We start from the raw sequence: 16,584 nt of genomic DNA, 5'->3' as shown, positions 1-16,584 counted from the left end.
TTTCAATGAGGAGACTCTCAGTTAGATAGCAAATGCTCAGTTTTTCCTGAAAGATTATTTGTTTAGGAGAAATCGCTCCATTTGGTGCGTCATGTTTGGCTACCAAAAAAAAACGAAAATTCAGTCTTCAAAACACCAAACTTTTTTCAAAATTAACTCCATAATATCGACTGAAACATGGTAAACGTTGTTTAGAATCAATCCTCAAGGTGTTTTTCACATATCTCTTTATGATATATCGTTCATTGAAAGCCTCCTCTCTCCTCTCAATCACTGGATGACTGTGTGCAGCTTGTAGATTACGCACCAATTTAGACAAAGGACACCGGGCGGACCCCTGGTAAATGTAGTCTCTTATGGCCAATCTTCCAATGATATGCCTACAAATACGTCACAATGCTGCAGACACCTTGGAAAAATGATAGAAAGGGAAGGCTCATTCCCGGCGCATTCAGAGCCATATAAGGAGACAATGGAAAACAGAGCTTCAAAAATTCTGCCCATTTCCTGGTTGAAGTTTCATCTTGGTTTCGCCTGTAGCATGAGTTCTGTGGCACTCACAGATAATATCTTTGCAGTTTTGGAAACCTTAGAGTGTTTTCTTTCCAAAGCTGCCAATTATAGTCGAGCATCTTTTCGTGACAAAATATTGCGCTTAAAACGGGCACGTTTTTTTATCCATAAATTAAAAGAGCGCCCCCAATATCCAAGAAGTTAAAATAAGTGTTAATTCAGTATTGTTGTAATTGTCGTGATTACAAAAAAAAAGAAAAATCATAATCGGTCGACCTCTACTCACCAGACATGTCACCCATTGAGCATGTTTGGGATACTCTGGATCGACGTGTACGACAGCATGTTTCAGTTCCCGCCAATACCCAGTAGCTTCGCACAATCATTGAAGAGGAGTGGGACAACTTTTCACAGGACACAATCAACAGCCTGATCCACTCTATGAGAAGGCGATGTTTCGCGCTGCACGAGGCAAATGGTGGTCATACCAGATACTGACTGGTTTTCTGATTAATGCCCCTACCTTTTTTTTTGGGGGGGGGGGGGGGGTATCTGTGACCAACAGAGGCATATCTGTATTCACAGTCATGTGAAATCCATAGATGAGGGCCTAATGAGTTCATTTCAATTGATAGATTTCCTTATATGAACTGTAACTCAGTAGAACCAGATACATAACCAGAAGTCTATGGTCTAGCTACCACTGCACTGGGAACCAACAAACTCGAACCACCTATTCTGCATGGGCTGAGGGAAGCTGAGGGTTGGGATTTGGAACAGGAGACAAGTGGGTGTGAAGTTGCTGGGCGGGGGTTAGAATGACGGTCAAAGATAAAAGTAAAAAATAAAATCAACATTTAAAAAAAAATGTTATACGGACACTAAAAAGGAATGTTGTTAGGTTACATCCAATACCTGCTTGCCTGAGGTTGATGACACGCAAGCGCTTTCGCCCCCCACAATGTGACAAAAGAATCCTTCCTCGTTAAAGAAATAGAGAACAGCTCAAACTCCTGGACGGGTTGGAATATCATGTCACACGCAGAGCCTTTGCTCCCTTGTTGTAGGGAGAACCGTTCACATGCAATTAAAGTCTAAATAGATTGCATTGCAAAACAACCGTCCCCATTTAATTCCTGGATAATGACATTGCAGTTAAGTGGACCTATTCCTCTAGAGGTGTAGTGCAGGAAAAACCTCATTAACTTTTTTTGTATTCCGTTAATTTTTTTCACAAGAATCCCACCCCTATCTGTTGACTGATTAAAAGTGCACTGAGGGAAATTTTGTACAGATAACACACAGAAAATCTCAGCGGGGACACCTCCCGAGATATGCAAATCATTCTATTTTACAGTGATGAAAGAGGCAAAATGAAGAAAAAAAAACATTGTGGCGTTTCACCAGACCTGGGTTCAAGTACTATTTGAAATCGTTCAAATAGATCTAGCGTCTGCTTTAACCTGCCTGGAGTGTCAAATAAGCGGGTTTTTACAGTTTTGTGACTATTCTATTGCAGCAGACAAGCTGAATTAAGTTTTTGAAATGAGGTCGGCGTTTCATGTTAGATTATGGCCTGGAAGAAGATCACACTTTATTTGGATGGTCCGATGGTGAAACTGTCAACACACTATCTGTTGATAAGCAACTGCTTGCTAATGTTACGGTTAGGGTTGGGTTTAAAATAAGGGTTAGGGTAAGGGTTATAGGCTAGAGTAAAGGTTATGTTTAGGGATAGGATAATGGTTGGGGGGCTAGGTTTTGTAGATAGTTAGTTAAAATGTCACTGATAGTCCATCTGTAGATGCTCTACAGACTATCCAAATCAAGTGTTATCTGGAAGAATGCTGGTGATCAAGTCCCTGACCAAAATGCAAAATGGCTGCCATGAGTACAGGAGACAAATGCTTATCAAAATGGGTCTGTGTGTTGTTTTTCTGCTCGCTGTCCTGGTCAATAATTCATCCATGACATGAATGATTTATGCTCCGTGTGGTCGAAAAATGTTTGTTTCAGCATGGGTCAGGTATTGTTTTATGGTATTAACTGGGGACAGCGGTGTCGGATTTAATTGGGGAAAGTATGTGGTATCCGTGTAGCTTTGGTTTTTGCTTATTAAGTTAAAGCCCTTATGCATGTGATTGCATTGTTTTCTTACATGCACGTACTAGCATATTGGCTAAACAGTACATGTATAGTCACTGGAGGTTGGTGGCGGTGGTTAGCATGCGCACAGTGTCCATATTGGGACAGCTACACGTTGGTGGTGGATGAAGTGAGTAATCTATTTAAGACATGAAGTGCTTTGAGACTCAACAAAATGTGCTGCTAGACAAATACATTTCATTTTTTCTTTAGTTTTTTTCTCTAAAGCAACTTAAGTGGCATAGACATGGATCAACAACACAAAGTACCAGGCACCATCTGTTGCACAATTCAAGTACGGCAACTTTAACTACTGTTAGCAAATCTTTTTAAGCACACCCAATTTATTTAATGTGACGCCAGCTGAAATATATATATATGTATCTTCTCTTCTACTTGAAGATGTGGCAGTGTGTTTTGCTTCACAGGGTAACTAATTGCCAAGGGGTTTTGCGGCTATAAATAAATGCTGATATTTTAGTTTTTTAGTTCCAGGGTGTGGAAGTGAAAGAATCTAATCCTCGTCTTCATTCTCAGAAGAGGTTCTTATCGGGAAGCCCTGGAGGCACCAGTGTTTATCCTATGGAAAAGATGACATCAGACAGAAGCAGAGCGAAGGATTATGGGGGCTTGTAGGACGTGCTCAGCTGCCACTCAAGACAGCCGGGTTCAGAGGGGTGAGTCTTAAGAGGAGTCTGCCAGGTGAAAGCAAACATAATCCAAAAAAGCCCATGCGCAGTGGGCTTACCCATGAGTTAACCATTGCAAGTAAATGCTCTCCTATTGCAAAGCACAAGGCAGCCAACATAGTAGCACCTCCAGAGAACCATGACAACATGAAAGGTTTCACATTTTAATTGGCCAGACTTGAACAAGTTCAAGTTGGATAATACTTTTTTTAACAGTCCTACTGACCGTGTAATTTGTAAAGTAATGTACACATTCTTGATGCAAAAGATTAGTATGTTGTCCTTACCCTCGGTCCTCTTGCACCAAATATACCATTAATCAATCTTTAACAAAAGCGCTGAGGGGGGCAATCGTATCCCGAAAAGTCTGAATTAAAATTCCCCTCATGAAACTGATTTAACTGGCAGGGGCACATGCCATTAAATCTTTGTGTTTAGTTTCTTCTAATTACAAATGAATGGAATCACGCTGGCTGCATTCTGTCACAGCTATAGCAGTAAATAAAGACCGTTTAGGAGAACTCAGGAGATTTTCTTGACTTTCTGCTTCTTGATATCACATGGAGTAATTCTGGACCCAGTGAGGACATCTCCTCACGTCAACACAAAGTAAGGCTTTTGACAGTCTTTTGAGGACCGATCATCAGGCCTCCCACTAATCCTGGCACTCTGTACATTCCGCAGCACTCAGACACTGAGGGTAATAGAAATGTACGAATTCATGTTAAACAAGGTCATATTTTTAGTGTGCAGCACTATGGTAGCCTACATTCCATTTTCTTCTATCCGTAACTTAGTTGGCTATGAGTGCTTTTCAGTGAAATGCCTCAACAATATTGATAATTTCACATTTAATTTGATTGTCATCTTTCTGAGCACACAAGCTTACCATATGTCAGTACATGCACTAAGAGATGAGGTGAAGGCTGAAAGGTGACACATCCAAGAATAATCTCTGTTAATAACCTCTTAGGGCAAGGTGAGACGTCTGCGTCTCACATAGCCAACAGGAAATTGAAATGCGCAACGCCAAATGCTAATAGTACTCGCTAAAACTCAAACTTTCATTAAAACACACATGCAGGGTACTCAATTAAAGCTACACTCGTTGTGAATCTAGCCAACATGTCAGATTTTTAAAATGCTTTTCGGCGATAGCATGAGAAGCTATTATCTGATAGCATGCACCCCCCCCCCCCCCGCAATACCGGAAAAAAGACATAAACAAAGGAATTAGCGTAGCAGGCGCAACACAAAATGCAGAAATAAAATAAAAAACATTCATTACCTTTGACGAGCTTCTTTGTTGGCACTCCTATATGTCCCATAAACATCACAATTGGGTCTTTTTTTCGATTAAATCCGTCTATGTATACCCAAAATGTCAATTTATGAAGCCCGTCTGATCCAGGAAAAAGCAGCTTTACAAAACGCAACGTCATTTTTTTTTATTTAAAAAGTTGCCGATAAACTTTGACAAAACACTTCAAACTACTTTTGTAAACCAACTTTAGGTATTAGTAAACGTTAATAATCGATCAAATTGATCACGGGGCGATCTGTATTCAATAGCAGCAATTCTTGAAATGATGCTCCATTTTCTCTCTCTCAAAACTTCCAGCTGTGTACTCGATAACAGGAAGTGCCTATTTCTCATCTAATCCAAGGATTAACTTCAAAGCAAATGACAGTACTGGCGACATCGTGTGGAAGCTGTAGGCATTGTAAACTGGTCGCTATCTATTTTCCCTGGCCATAGACAATACAGGCAACTGGCGGAAGGATATATATATTTTTTGTGAACAGTTTTCCTTGGGCTTTTGCCTGCTCCACACATTCTGTTATAGTCACAGACATGATTTAACTAGTTTTAGAAACTTCAGAGTGTTTTCTATCCACACATACTAATCATATGCATGTACTATATTCCTGGCATGAGTACCAGGACGTTGAAATTTTGCGCAATTTTTAACAAAACGTTGAAAAAAAAGACCCGATCTTGGTCAGCCTCTAGATTTAAGTTCTGGGTCCATACATGTTAACCACTCTGCTCTTTTTCTCCTGGTTAACCACTCTGTTCTGTTTCTCCTAGTTAACCACTCTGTTCTGTTTCTCCTGGGTAACCACTCTGTTCTGTTTCTCCTAGTTAACCACTCTGCTCTGTTTCTCCTGGTTAAGCACTCTGCTCTGTTTCTCCTGGTTAACTACTCTGCTCTGTTTCTCCTAGTTAACCATTCTGCTCTGTTTCTCCTAGTTAACCACTCTGCTCTGTTTCTCCTGGGTAACCACTCTGTTCTGTTTCCCCTAGTTAACAACTCTGCTCTGTTTCTCCTAGTTAACCACTCTGCTCTGTTTCTCCTAGTTAACCAGTCTGCTCTTTTTCTCCTGGTTAACCAGTCTCCTCTTTTCTCCAATACACTGAAATTCATTCCTTGATCCACTTGTTACAGTAAAGCATCCTTTAATAACTATAGCTCCATGTTTATCGGAGTGGGGTGCACCTACTTTGATTATTTTGACAATCAATATTGCTGTGGTAACAGTAGTTCTTGTTAACCCTGGTTGTGTATGAGGTCAAAGTACACAAGTGGGTCTGAACAATCAATTATTTCCAGCGAGGTATCATTACTTAAGGAAGTGCCAATTTTTCAATCAACAACCTACTTTACAATCTCACAGGAATGGAGCTCAAACCTGTGTACCGCTGTATGAGTGAACCAGAGATCTGTGTGTTCACACGTGCATGTGTGTGTGTGCCGTCACTGTTAATCACTTCCTCCACCTTTCAAAAATGTGAGGGCAGCCAAAAGCCCCCTGCCAGGCTTCCTCATAGAGCTACGCCACTTGGCCAGCCAGGACTCATCAAGGAGCTGCGCCACGGGGCCAGCCGGGCCTCATCAAGGAGCAGCACCACAGGGCCAGTCGGGCCTCATCAAGGAGGGGCACCACAGGGCCAGTCAGGTGTCGTACAAGACACAGCGAGGACCCAAATTGATTTCAAAAGCCAGGGGGACTTACACGTTTACCTCGTCAAGCGAGCGGCAGAGCAAAGAGCATACACAAAATGAAGTGTAAAGTAAAATAAAGCAGAGGAAAGGGTTATGGGGTTGTATGGGGGTCCCACGATAATGACATTCTCACCCTCCCAGCTGCACCTTGCCAGTGTTCATATCCCCCTTATCCGAGACAGGCAGAGGCTGTAAAGGGGCCACCGACTGATACAATTCCTGGCACTGCTTTTGCTTCATGCTTCTCTCCTCACAATTATCTTCCCCTGGCAATCATTTCTCCCTCTACTGGCGGATGTAATAGGCTCCTCTCTCTCCCCTTTAGATTGGTCTCCCTGGTGACCCTGGTAGCCCGGCTATGTCGGAAATCATCCCTACTGTAAGCATTACTTGAATTATCTGGCTGGTTGATGCTATCTCTTTCTTCAAGATTGCCCCAAAATGGCTGAAGGTATGACTTCAGAGACCTCGCACTGACTCTAGGTATACTCTAGATTTCCAGATACAACTGGGAATTACAAGAAGGTGAAAGAAAAAACCTCAGGCAACAGTTGTGTCTATGTCAAATGGCTTTGAAAAATGTCTGCAGGCTGGGGAAATAGAGGGGGGTGTATCTATGTGCAAGTGGGGGAGGAGAGATAGAGAAAAAATACATAGTGATGTGTTCTTTATCATATAGTTATTTATTGTCATTGTCAAATGGCAGCATACACATTGAGCAACTCAGGTTTGGTTGGCACGAACTCAACTGAGTAAATGATCGATCCTCAAAAGCAATGCAAGTCTATGTGTATAAAACATTTACAGTACAATGAAATCACACACTGTATTGCAAACATTCATTATCAATAATAGCAGAAAGTAATTTGGTGCCCTTGCATGACCATTGGTTGTGCTGGTGGGAATGGAGATCTGGGGAGGGAGAGGGCCCAGTGGGTTGACAGTGGGGTTGAGGTGTGGGGGAGAAGCTGGAGGTCATTCTAGACTCTGGGCCAGGTGATTGGCCCGATGGTGAGGGGGTTGAGGGAGACAGACTTGGCCACAGAGCGGGACCTCCTCCTGGAACACACTGGAGATCAGGATGAGCTTCTGTGGTTACACAGGCTGAGGCGGCAGTGTAGGAAGACGTAACGGTAGCCCCCATACAGCAGAGCAGAGAATCGAGCCTGGATGGATGAGGCGCTTTCCTCGACTGTCACGTGGGTACGATTGCTTGGACAGCTGTCCTGAATTATGGTGTATTGAATGAGGTTGTCAGGGCTGGGGGATTCCGTGGTGAAGCAGTCGTCCACGAAAAGCTCCGGGTCTGACTCGTCTATGGACACGCCCACATGCAGGGTGGAACCCACAAGCAGAGTGACTGCCTGACCAGCTGGGTAAGGCTCTGTGTAGTTAGAGTTACGATACAGAAACATGGAGGCTCTGGCCTTGGCACCGACTGCAACAACTGCATTGTCAGTTGGTAGATGGGGTCTGATGGGCAGGCTGCTCTCTATCTCCAGAGGATAGATACAGGAGAAAGGAAAGCTAAGAGGATAATCATTTTGTGCATCTACTGGATAAACAAATATGCTGTTGGAGTAGACAGCATGAGTGGCATTTGTCTTCACTGTGTTTCCACAGTGTCCCTCCCTGCGCTCCACCTGGTACCACACCATGCCATTACGATCCTCGTGATCCTCAGCCAGATGAGCAGTGGTAGCGTTTATACCAGCAGCCTCCAGATGAGCTCTGCTGAGACCCACCTGTAGGAGGCTCCGCCCACATACCAGCTCTGGAGCTTTCCTCTCACATCTCCAGTTGATCTTATCCTCACTCACACAAGTCTGATCACTTCCACAGGTAGCACATACCATAGTGTTGACGTCTGCACAATAGGCAAAGGTGCAATACGTTGGACTGACAAACTTGTAGACATAGTAGTTTCTATAGCAGGCTTTGACATGGATTGGGGTTTGTTTATATTGGCAGCAGCTATCATAGCTCCCACAGGCTGAACCACTCCGTCCGACAGCTGGGGGTGGGGATCTGTGAGCCACACTCCCAGGAACATGCGATAACAGCCCCAAAAGTTGATATCCTTGTCGCAGTTCCCTATACCCCTGTAGTTGGTGGCACGCCAGGCGTCATTCAGTACAGAGTAGTGCTGGCAGTGGTCTGCACAACGAGATGTTCCACCAATACTGTCCCCACACATAAACTGGACAGAGTGGGGGTCCATGTTTGGGCTGGTGTGCTGGACTGAGCGGAGGTTATCGTCAGAAGGCACCAGGCAGTTGAAGGACCCAGGGGTGTTCTCACAGACCTGAGGGGCGCAGGGCTGGTCAGGAAAGGAACACTCGTCAACGTCCACACAACCCAGTATAGAAGACCAGCGGTAACCTTGACGACAGCAGGAGCCGCTTTCGCAGATCTTGGGGTCATAGCAGGTGATGCCATTGCCGACAAAGCCGTCTTAACAGGTGCAGGTGAAAGGTGCAGGTGAAAGAGCAGCAGAGCCCCTGATGTTATCACTAAGAGCCCCATCATTTAGATCAAAACAGCCTACACACCATTCACAGGAAGTATGTGCTGGCTTCTACCTGTGAACTTGAGAATTTATATTTTTCCAGAGACATCATGTGACTATCGGTAAAATACTTTTATGTTGTGATTACGTGCATGGAGTTACTTATTAATCACTATGAAAACTGATAACTCAAGTATAAATTAAAAACTCTTCATCTGAAAAATATGGCTCCGCTTAATCTGCGTAATTCTTGTCCCATGTAAGTATTTGAACCGATAAGATTTGACTTAATTTACAATTGTACATCTGACACTGACACATTTATTTGATTAGGATTTGATTGGGTTATTTTCCCATAATAGTCCCCCTGCAGAATGAGTCATGCAAAGTAAACTTCCCTAATGAAAAGTAAACTTCCCTAGGGAAAAGTAAACTTCCCTAGTGAAAAGTAAACTTCCCTAGTGAAAAGTAAACTTCCCTAGTGAAAAGTAAACTTCCCTATTGAAAAGTAAACTTCCCTAGTGAAAAGTAAACTTCCCTAGTGAAAAGTAAACTTCCCTAGTGAAAAGTAAACTTCCCTAGTGAAAAGTAAACTTCCCTAGTGAAAAGTAAACTTCCCTAGTGAAAAGTTAACTTCCCTAGTGAAAAGTTAACTTCCATAGTGAAAAGTTAACTTCCCTAGTGAAAAGTTAACTTCCCTAGTGAAAAGTAAACTTCCCTAGTGAAAAGTAAACTTCCCTAGTGAAAAGTAAACTTCCCTAGTGAAAAGTTAACTTCCCTAGTGAAAAGTAAACTTCCCTAGTGAAAAGTTAACTTCCCTATTGCATAATTGTCCCTATTGCAACAGCACACGTAAAAAAAAAACAGAAACGGCACAAACAAAAGAACAACATGAATGACCTTAACTTGGAATCGGATTGAGTCGTGATGCTTTGTGGTTTTAAATATAATTTGTTTGGCATATTGGAAGTTGTCTTTCTGTTGCATTATGCGGCTACAAGTTGAAAGCCACAGAATATTAAACGTAACATTTATAATTAACGAATTAAAGAGTCAGAATATTCTGAGTGAGAATCCGTATCAAACCCACCAAACAGATCAGTATGTAAATAGACAATGTTCTAATAGCTAGTTTTATTGCTGTTCTGATGTCCTTGGGGAAATATAATGGCCTCCAGAACCTGAAAAAAAAATCCTTGAAATCCATCATGTTAGATGTTGCTTCTTGGATGTTAATCTGACTTTAAGTATCTATTTACGCACAACAAAAGCAGAGCTGGCTATCACTTTGCTTTTTGTATCACATTTCCATTTCCATGTAAAGAAAAATTATGACCCCATTATCTAGGCCGTGCAAGCATTGGAATAGCTTGATTTGTTTTATTTCTTCACTAAGACCTCTGTTCAAAATATATTTCCAAATGAGGAGTGAGCTACTCATATTAAAAGGGAAACTTCACAGTTATTCAACTTCATCTCCAGCATCACCCCAACATCAACATATGTGAAAATTGCACATTTCTATGTTTTGTTGAAAAGAAGATAGAGGAAGTTAAGTGTTTCCAATGTCATCATCAACCAATTAGTAGGCAATGGCTGCTCATAATTGGTTAAAATCACACAATGCACACCGATGATGTCATTGGAAACACTTATCTTCCTCTATCTTTTTTACTACAAAACGTAGAAACACACCATTTTCACACATGTTGATGTTGGGGTGGTGCTTTTTTAAATGTCCCTTTAAAGCCACTCACAAGATTAACATTCTCATTTCAAAGGAGGCCAGACATTGTGGTTGTGCTTTGTCTGCCTAGCCTGTTCTTCGTCGGCCTGTAGTATTTATTACCATTGGCTCGGAAGGTTTTATCAGCGTTCATTCAGTGCAGCACTTGCACACATGACAGTTCATTTTCTGCATGATGTCACAAAAGTCGATACCATCTTGTAAAGACAAATACCAGATAACGCCGGCTAACTGATGTAATTTGGGGGAAGACCCTTAATCATGGGGTCATAGCAGGTGGTGCCTTCATGAACCATAAACCACTTCAAATCTCATACAACAAGACAGGGTGTCTATCTAATTAGCTGGACTGGAGAAATGTTTTGCTGGCTTGCCCTTTATTTGAGTATGTGTATTGCTATAGTGAACTCAATTACTTGAGCATATTGTATAATAGTTAAGTGCTACACCTGTACAATGTTGTGCATTGTATGTGATACATGTTGTATTTTTGTTAACTCCTGGATGCACTTTTTTTTTCTAAACTGAAATTAACATCCCTTTGAATAAGAGTTGTTATAAAGTAAGCAAGGCAAGGGAGGTAGGTAAACCTGCCACAAAGCAGCCAACAACTGCCCAGTAAGGAACTGAGAAGTGGTACAACACAAAGCAGCCTTCCCCTGCCCAGTAAGGAACTGAGAAGTGGTACAACACAAAGCAGCCATCCCCTGCCAAGCAGGGAACTGAGAAGTGGTACAACACAAAGCAGCCTTCCCCTGCCCAGCAGGGAACTGAGAAGTGGAAGCAATACAAAAGACAACCATTAGTTTGAGAGTATTGTATTGTTTGTTGGTTTGGCAATGCCACTGTCAGTTTTAGACCCAAGCCACGCCCTGTACCCAGACTTTGAACTACTCCCCTCTGGGCGCAGGTATAGGGCACCCCTCGGCAGGAAAAACAGAACTAGACAATCATTTGTGCCAGGTGTGATATCTCTCCTAAATAGCTCGGACTAGTGTTCCTATCGACCCAGTAAGGCCAGCAGGCTAGTGTTCCTATCGACCTAGAAAGGCCAGCAGGCTAGTCTCTTTTTATTGGTATGTAACTGTTATGAAAGTTGTATTGTCAAATTGTTTTGTATTTAAACGCCACTTTAAACGTGTACATGACACGGTAACAAAATTTCCCCATGGCAAAAACAACATGCAAAAATCTTCCTAATAAGGTCAATGCTTTAAGCTTGAATATTTTAGTGGGTCGCAAAAGTTTTCTTTCCTTGTGTTAAGTGAGCTAAGCACAGATTGAAAGCTTGAGTGAGTCATTTATTTTTTTGCCTGACTTTGTCTGTTAAGATTCTGAGATAACTGTATGGTGTCCATATTAGGACATCCTTGGTCTCAGACACTGTCGTACATACAACATGTTGGCAGGGAAGATACAAGGTCATAATGATGTGGATTTACCACAATACAGGTTTGATTCAATCAATTTGTTTAACGTATACACGATACACTGTCCACAACATGTTTGGTCATCTTATATTACGGAGATGTAATGACGTATTAAACGATAGGTTCGCTCATTTATCTATATCAGGACTAATTAGGGCTCTGAATTCATATTATGTGCCTAAAACATGCATGTTCCTCATTAAGCTCTTACAGAATGTAAAGTAAACAACACCATTAATTACTCTGAAGGCAAGGACATGGTAGTAAAATGGTACTAAAACACATACTGTATGCAGATATTAACCCGCAATGATACACGTTCAATTTACAGTGAATCCCCAACACAGGACAATTGAAGTTTTAGCGCTATTTATTTTTTATCAAAGTTAACTTTCCAGGACCCCCTGCACTGACTGAATGCCTGATGTACTGTTAATAGCCAGCACCATATTTCCGCTTAGCCTATCACTGGTGATATCAACTATGAACACTGAAAGGTCCTTTCTTCCTCAGAGAGATAAGCATTACAGCATGAGATGAGAATGAATGTCTCCATTCTGGGAGTGTTAAATCACCCAAAAGTGTCTCTTAATGTGGGCAACTCTTGGTGATATGATATACTGTATAACGAAGTCCATTATAAGAATTAAGCTGTAGCTTTCACGTCTCAGCATGGACCCTCAGATAAAGTCGGCCATCAGAATAGGACAACGAAGGAACACAGAGAGACGTTGTCACACCAGACTAGCATGGCTTTTTACTTTGAAAATGGCTGTTTTATATCTCTGTCTGAAAAGAGGGAAAGAGAATACTGGGAGGGCAATTTAGATGTGAAACTTGTTTTTTTGGTTCAGAAATTAAGCTGTAATATGTGATGGCTTTGCTTGGTTAAAGATTAATATGACGAAAAGAGGGAACATGTTCTGATCTCTATGGATATTCTGGTCTCCTCGCCCCCACATGTTTTTTTTAATCTCTTATTTCTTCCAGATGAACATCTCTGTCTGCATAATGACAACAGCGTTGTGGAAAGCTGTCACAAAAATTCTCTCCAGAAGCAATTGTTTAAAAAAAAAAGTTGAATTATGATATATTGTAATTGGCCTGAGGCCCCACCGAGACCTCTCCATAACCTAAAGAAGAATACATGCTAAATAATTCTCATGGCATGTTTTTGCATAAACTAGTCCTTAGGCTGCCCTGTGCCTCTTAGATACAGTCCAGACTTCTTCTAAATCGTTCTTGTTAAATCAGTTAGCAAACATTTAATCTATACCCCCGGGATGCTTAAGTCCATTCACAGAAGAAGCAGGTGGCTATTGCTATTTGGGGGTTTATATGCTTTTGGAAGAGTTCGTTTGAAAAAATCTGCCTTATCTCTGAATGGTTCCTATCGTTTGAAATATGCCTTATTGTTGAGAGAAATATCAATTTAGCAGTAGATTTTTACAACACACTCTACCACACAGTCTCTTTCTTCTCCCTCATTCTCGCCCCCTCCCATATGCGGAGTGTGATCACCATAATCATAAGTGACTAGTTTGATTTTCTGAGGAATAGATGTTATTTTCTCTAGATATTCTGGCAATACTGTCCATGCAAATTAATAACTCCCAAAACATTCCACATCGTCATCAAACACACATGCATGCATGTTCACACACATAAACACACACAATTCTATAAACACTATACAGACAGAAATATCCAGAAGAAGTGGGTAGTTAAAAAGCTATAACCATATCCATATTTTTACCAGAAGGCAGTTATTCAGTAGTATTAGTCCTACTGTGACAGTTACTTCCTTATTACCTCACAATGAACAATGCCCATGTTGGATGTATGTGTACAGTATGAGTATAATGTTCCATTGCACTCATTATTGCTTCTCATCACTGTTCTAGCCTGCAATCCTCCCACCATGCAATCTAAGACCGTTATCACATTTGTAGGCCTCCTTGCTCGCACACGCTTTTTCAGTTCTGCCCACAAATTTTCTATAAAATTGGCTTTGTGATGACCACTCCAATACCTTGACTTTGTTGTTCTTAAGCAATTTTGCCACAACTTTGGAAGTATGATTGGGATCATTGTTCATTCGGAAGACCCATTTGCGACCAAACTTTAACTTCCTGACTGATGTCTTGAGATGTGGCTTCAATATATCCACATAATTGTCCTTCCTCATTCCGTCCAGTGCACCAGTCCCTCCTACAGCAAAGCACCCCCACAACATGATGCTTCGGCTTGCAAGCCTCCCCCTTTTCCCTCCAAACATAACGATGGTCATTATGGCCAAACAGTTCAATTTTGTTTCATCAGACCAGAGGACATTTCTCCAAAAAGTACGATCTTTGTCCCCATGTGCAGTCGCAAACCGTAGTCTGGCTTTTTTATGGCCGCTTCCTTGCTGAGTGGCCTTTCAGGTTATGTCGATTGGGGACTCATTTACTGAGGATATAGATACATTTGTACCTATTTCCTCCAGCATCTTCACAAGGTCCTTTGCTGTTGTTCTGGGATTGATTTGCACTTTTCACACCAAAGTACGTTCATCTCTAGGAGACAGAACGCGTCTCCTTCCTGAGCGGTATGACGGCTGCGTGGTCCCATGGTGTTTATACTTACATACTATTGTTTGCACAGATGAACGTGGTACCTTCAGGCATTTGGAAATTGCTCCCAAGGATGAACAGTCAACTTATTGTATGTAAACTTCTTACCCACTGGAATTGTGATACAGTGAATTATAAGTGAAGTAATCTGTCTAAACAATTGTTGGAAAAATTACTTGTGTCATGCACAAAATAGATGTCCTAACTGACATGCCAAACTATAGTAAGTTAACAAGATATTTGTGGACTTGTTGAAAAACGAGTTTTAATGACTCCAACCTAAGTGTATGTAAACTTCCGACTTCAACTGAAGATGCAGTCTATCAATTCTAATTTGGCAATTTCATCCTTGAAATAAAGTAATACATTGCTGCCATCTGCTGCTTTAGGTAGAGCAAAGCATCACATTTAATTTCCCATTTCTAATTGCCATTGTGGAGCTAAGGAACATTTGATTTGTAATTCTACATTAGATGCTATGTAAATGGTTCTTAAAGGGATAGAGCGAGATTTTGGCAATCAAGCCCTTTTTCTATTTTCCAAGAGTCAGATGGACTCATGGTTACCATTGTTAAGTCTCTGCATGCAGTTTGAAGGAAGTTTCTCATTAGCGTTAACATAATTGCTAAGTAACTGGAAGTCTATGGGAACAGTCATTGCACTGATGCTAGTTAGCAATGGCTTGTGAAGCTACCTTCAACTTCCTTCAAGCTGCACGCAGAGACATACATTTTCATCTGAATATGGGGAAGTAAAAAAGGGATTAATGGCTGAAATCTCACACTTTCCCTTCAAGACAGTGACAGTTCAAATATCAAAAAATATATATACATAGTAAATGTGTTACAAATATAAATGAATCTGTAAAAGGTGACACTAGGTTGACATTTGGATTAGATGGTGTCTCTTTGACTGTTAATGTAGAGTCAAAAAGACACCTTTGAGGGTGGGGTCAATGCTTGGGTCTGTCATTTTGACATAAACATGAGAGGTAATGCCTCTGTGAGCTCTGACATAATGCATTGGCATCGTTGTAGAAATTATTTCCACCTTCCATACTCAATCTCCACACTTTATGTCTGAGTCCACAAAGAACAACTTAAAGACCTGGCAAAAGGGGCACAACCAGACCATTACCCAACCAATCCATTCAATCAATCAACCTTGACCTTATTGTTCCTTTATATAGCTTTACTCTACAAATTATACATATGTAGGATCTTCATTTGAGCCAGTTTTGCTACAGCAGGAAAATAATCCTGCAGCAACAGGAAATGTGAATTATTATGTGGATTATAATTAATGGATATTTTTTGTAGGGGTTGATACATATTTTTGTGAGGGCAAATCAAGTCTTACATTTTTAAAGTGAAAATTACAAACTTTAGGAGCCTTTTAAACATCACATGCGCTACAAGTTTGCATTTCCTGCCGTGCAGGAAAATTCTCAGCAACAAAAGTGATCAAATTAAGATCCTACATCTGTAGCGTCTAATTACAGTCAGTCAAAACAGGGTGAATTATTAATAGACATACATTAACCTCCCACTTAATCACACACCAAATGTTAAAACAGACTCCCCTGGACAGATACAGACCTTCGCCACTGAGTTTGAGCCCCTTATTGATGACTTCCTTTCTGCTATCCTCTCCAGCGTACACTGGGGAAAAACGTTGAATGGAGCAAGGACTTCAATCATCACACACAATGTCAACACCTGCATGAGGCCCATATGACTTTCTGAGCACAGATAAGAAAAGGTAGTTTAGCACACGTAAAGAATTGTTTTGAAGTTGTGTGAACTGTTTTGACAGCATGGAACCTTGATTCTAAAAAGGTGTTAAATTAATAAAAGCCCCTCTGGGTTTCTTACTTATCCTGCACGTGTTTTCTTTGTTTACCTTTTAAACATTCATCATTGTTTAGT

General features: G+C 41.2%; 1 protein-coding gene across 1 annotated transcript in view; it reads left to right on the top strand.

Annotated features, from left to right (window-relative positions):
- Positions 1-2,589: 2,589 nt before the first annotated feature.
- LOC109864828 (E3 ubiquitin-protein ligase RNF130-like) overlaps positions 2,590-16,584 on the top strand; it is a 120,801-nt gene continuing 106,806 nt past the window's right edge. The window contains exons 1-2 of the mRNA XM_031798110.1: positions 2,590-2,788; positions 3,196-3,335. Coding sequence (XP_031653970.1) covers positions 3,281-3,335 — 55 coding nt within the window. The 5' untranslated portion in view covers positions 2,590-2,788; positions 3,196-3,280. The remainder of the gene's footprint in view (positions 2,789-3,195; positions 3,336-16,584) is intronic.

The sequence above is a fragment of the Oncorhynchus kisutch genome, linkage group LG19 (assembly GCF_002021735.2).
Source record: "Oncorhynchus kisutch isolate 150728-3 linkage group LG19, Okis_V2, whole genome shotgun sequence".
Classification (NCBI taxonomy): Eukaryota; Metazoa; Chordata; class Actinopteri; order Salmoniformes; family Salmonidae; genus Oncorhynchus; species Oncorhynchus kisutch.
This window is presented reverse-complemented; position numbering and strand designations above follow the sequence as displayed.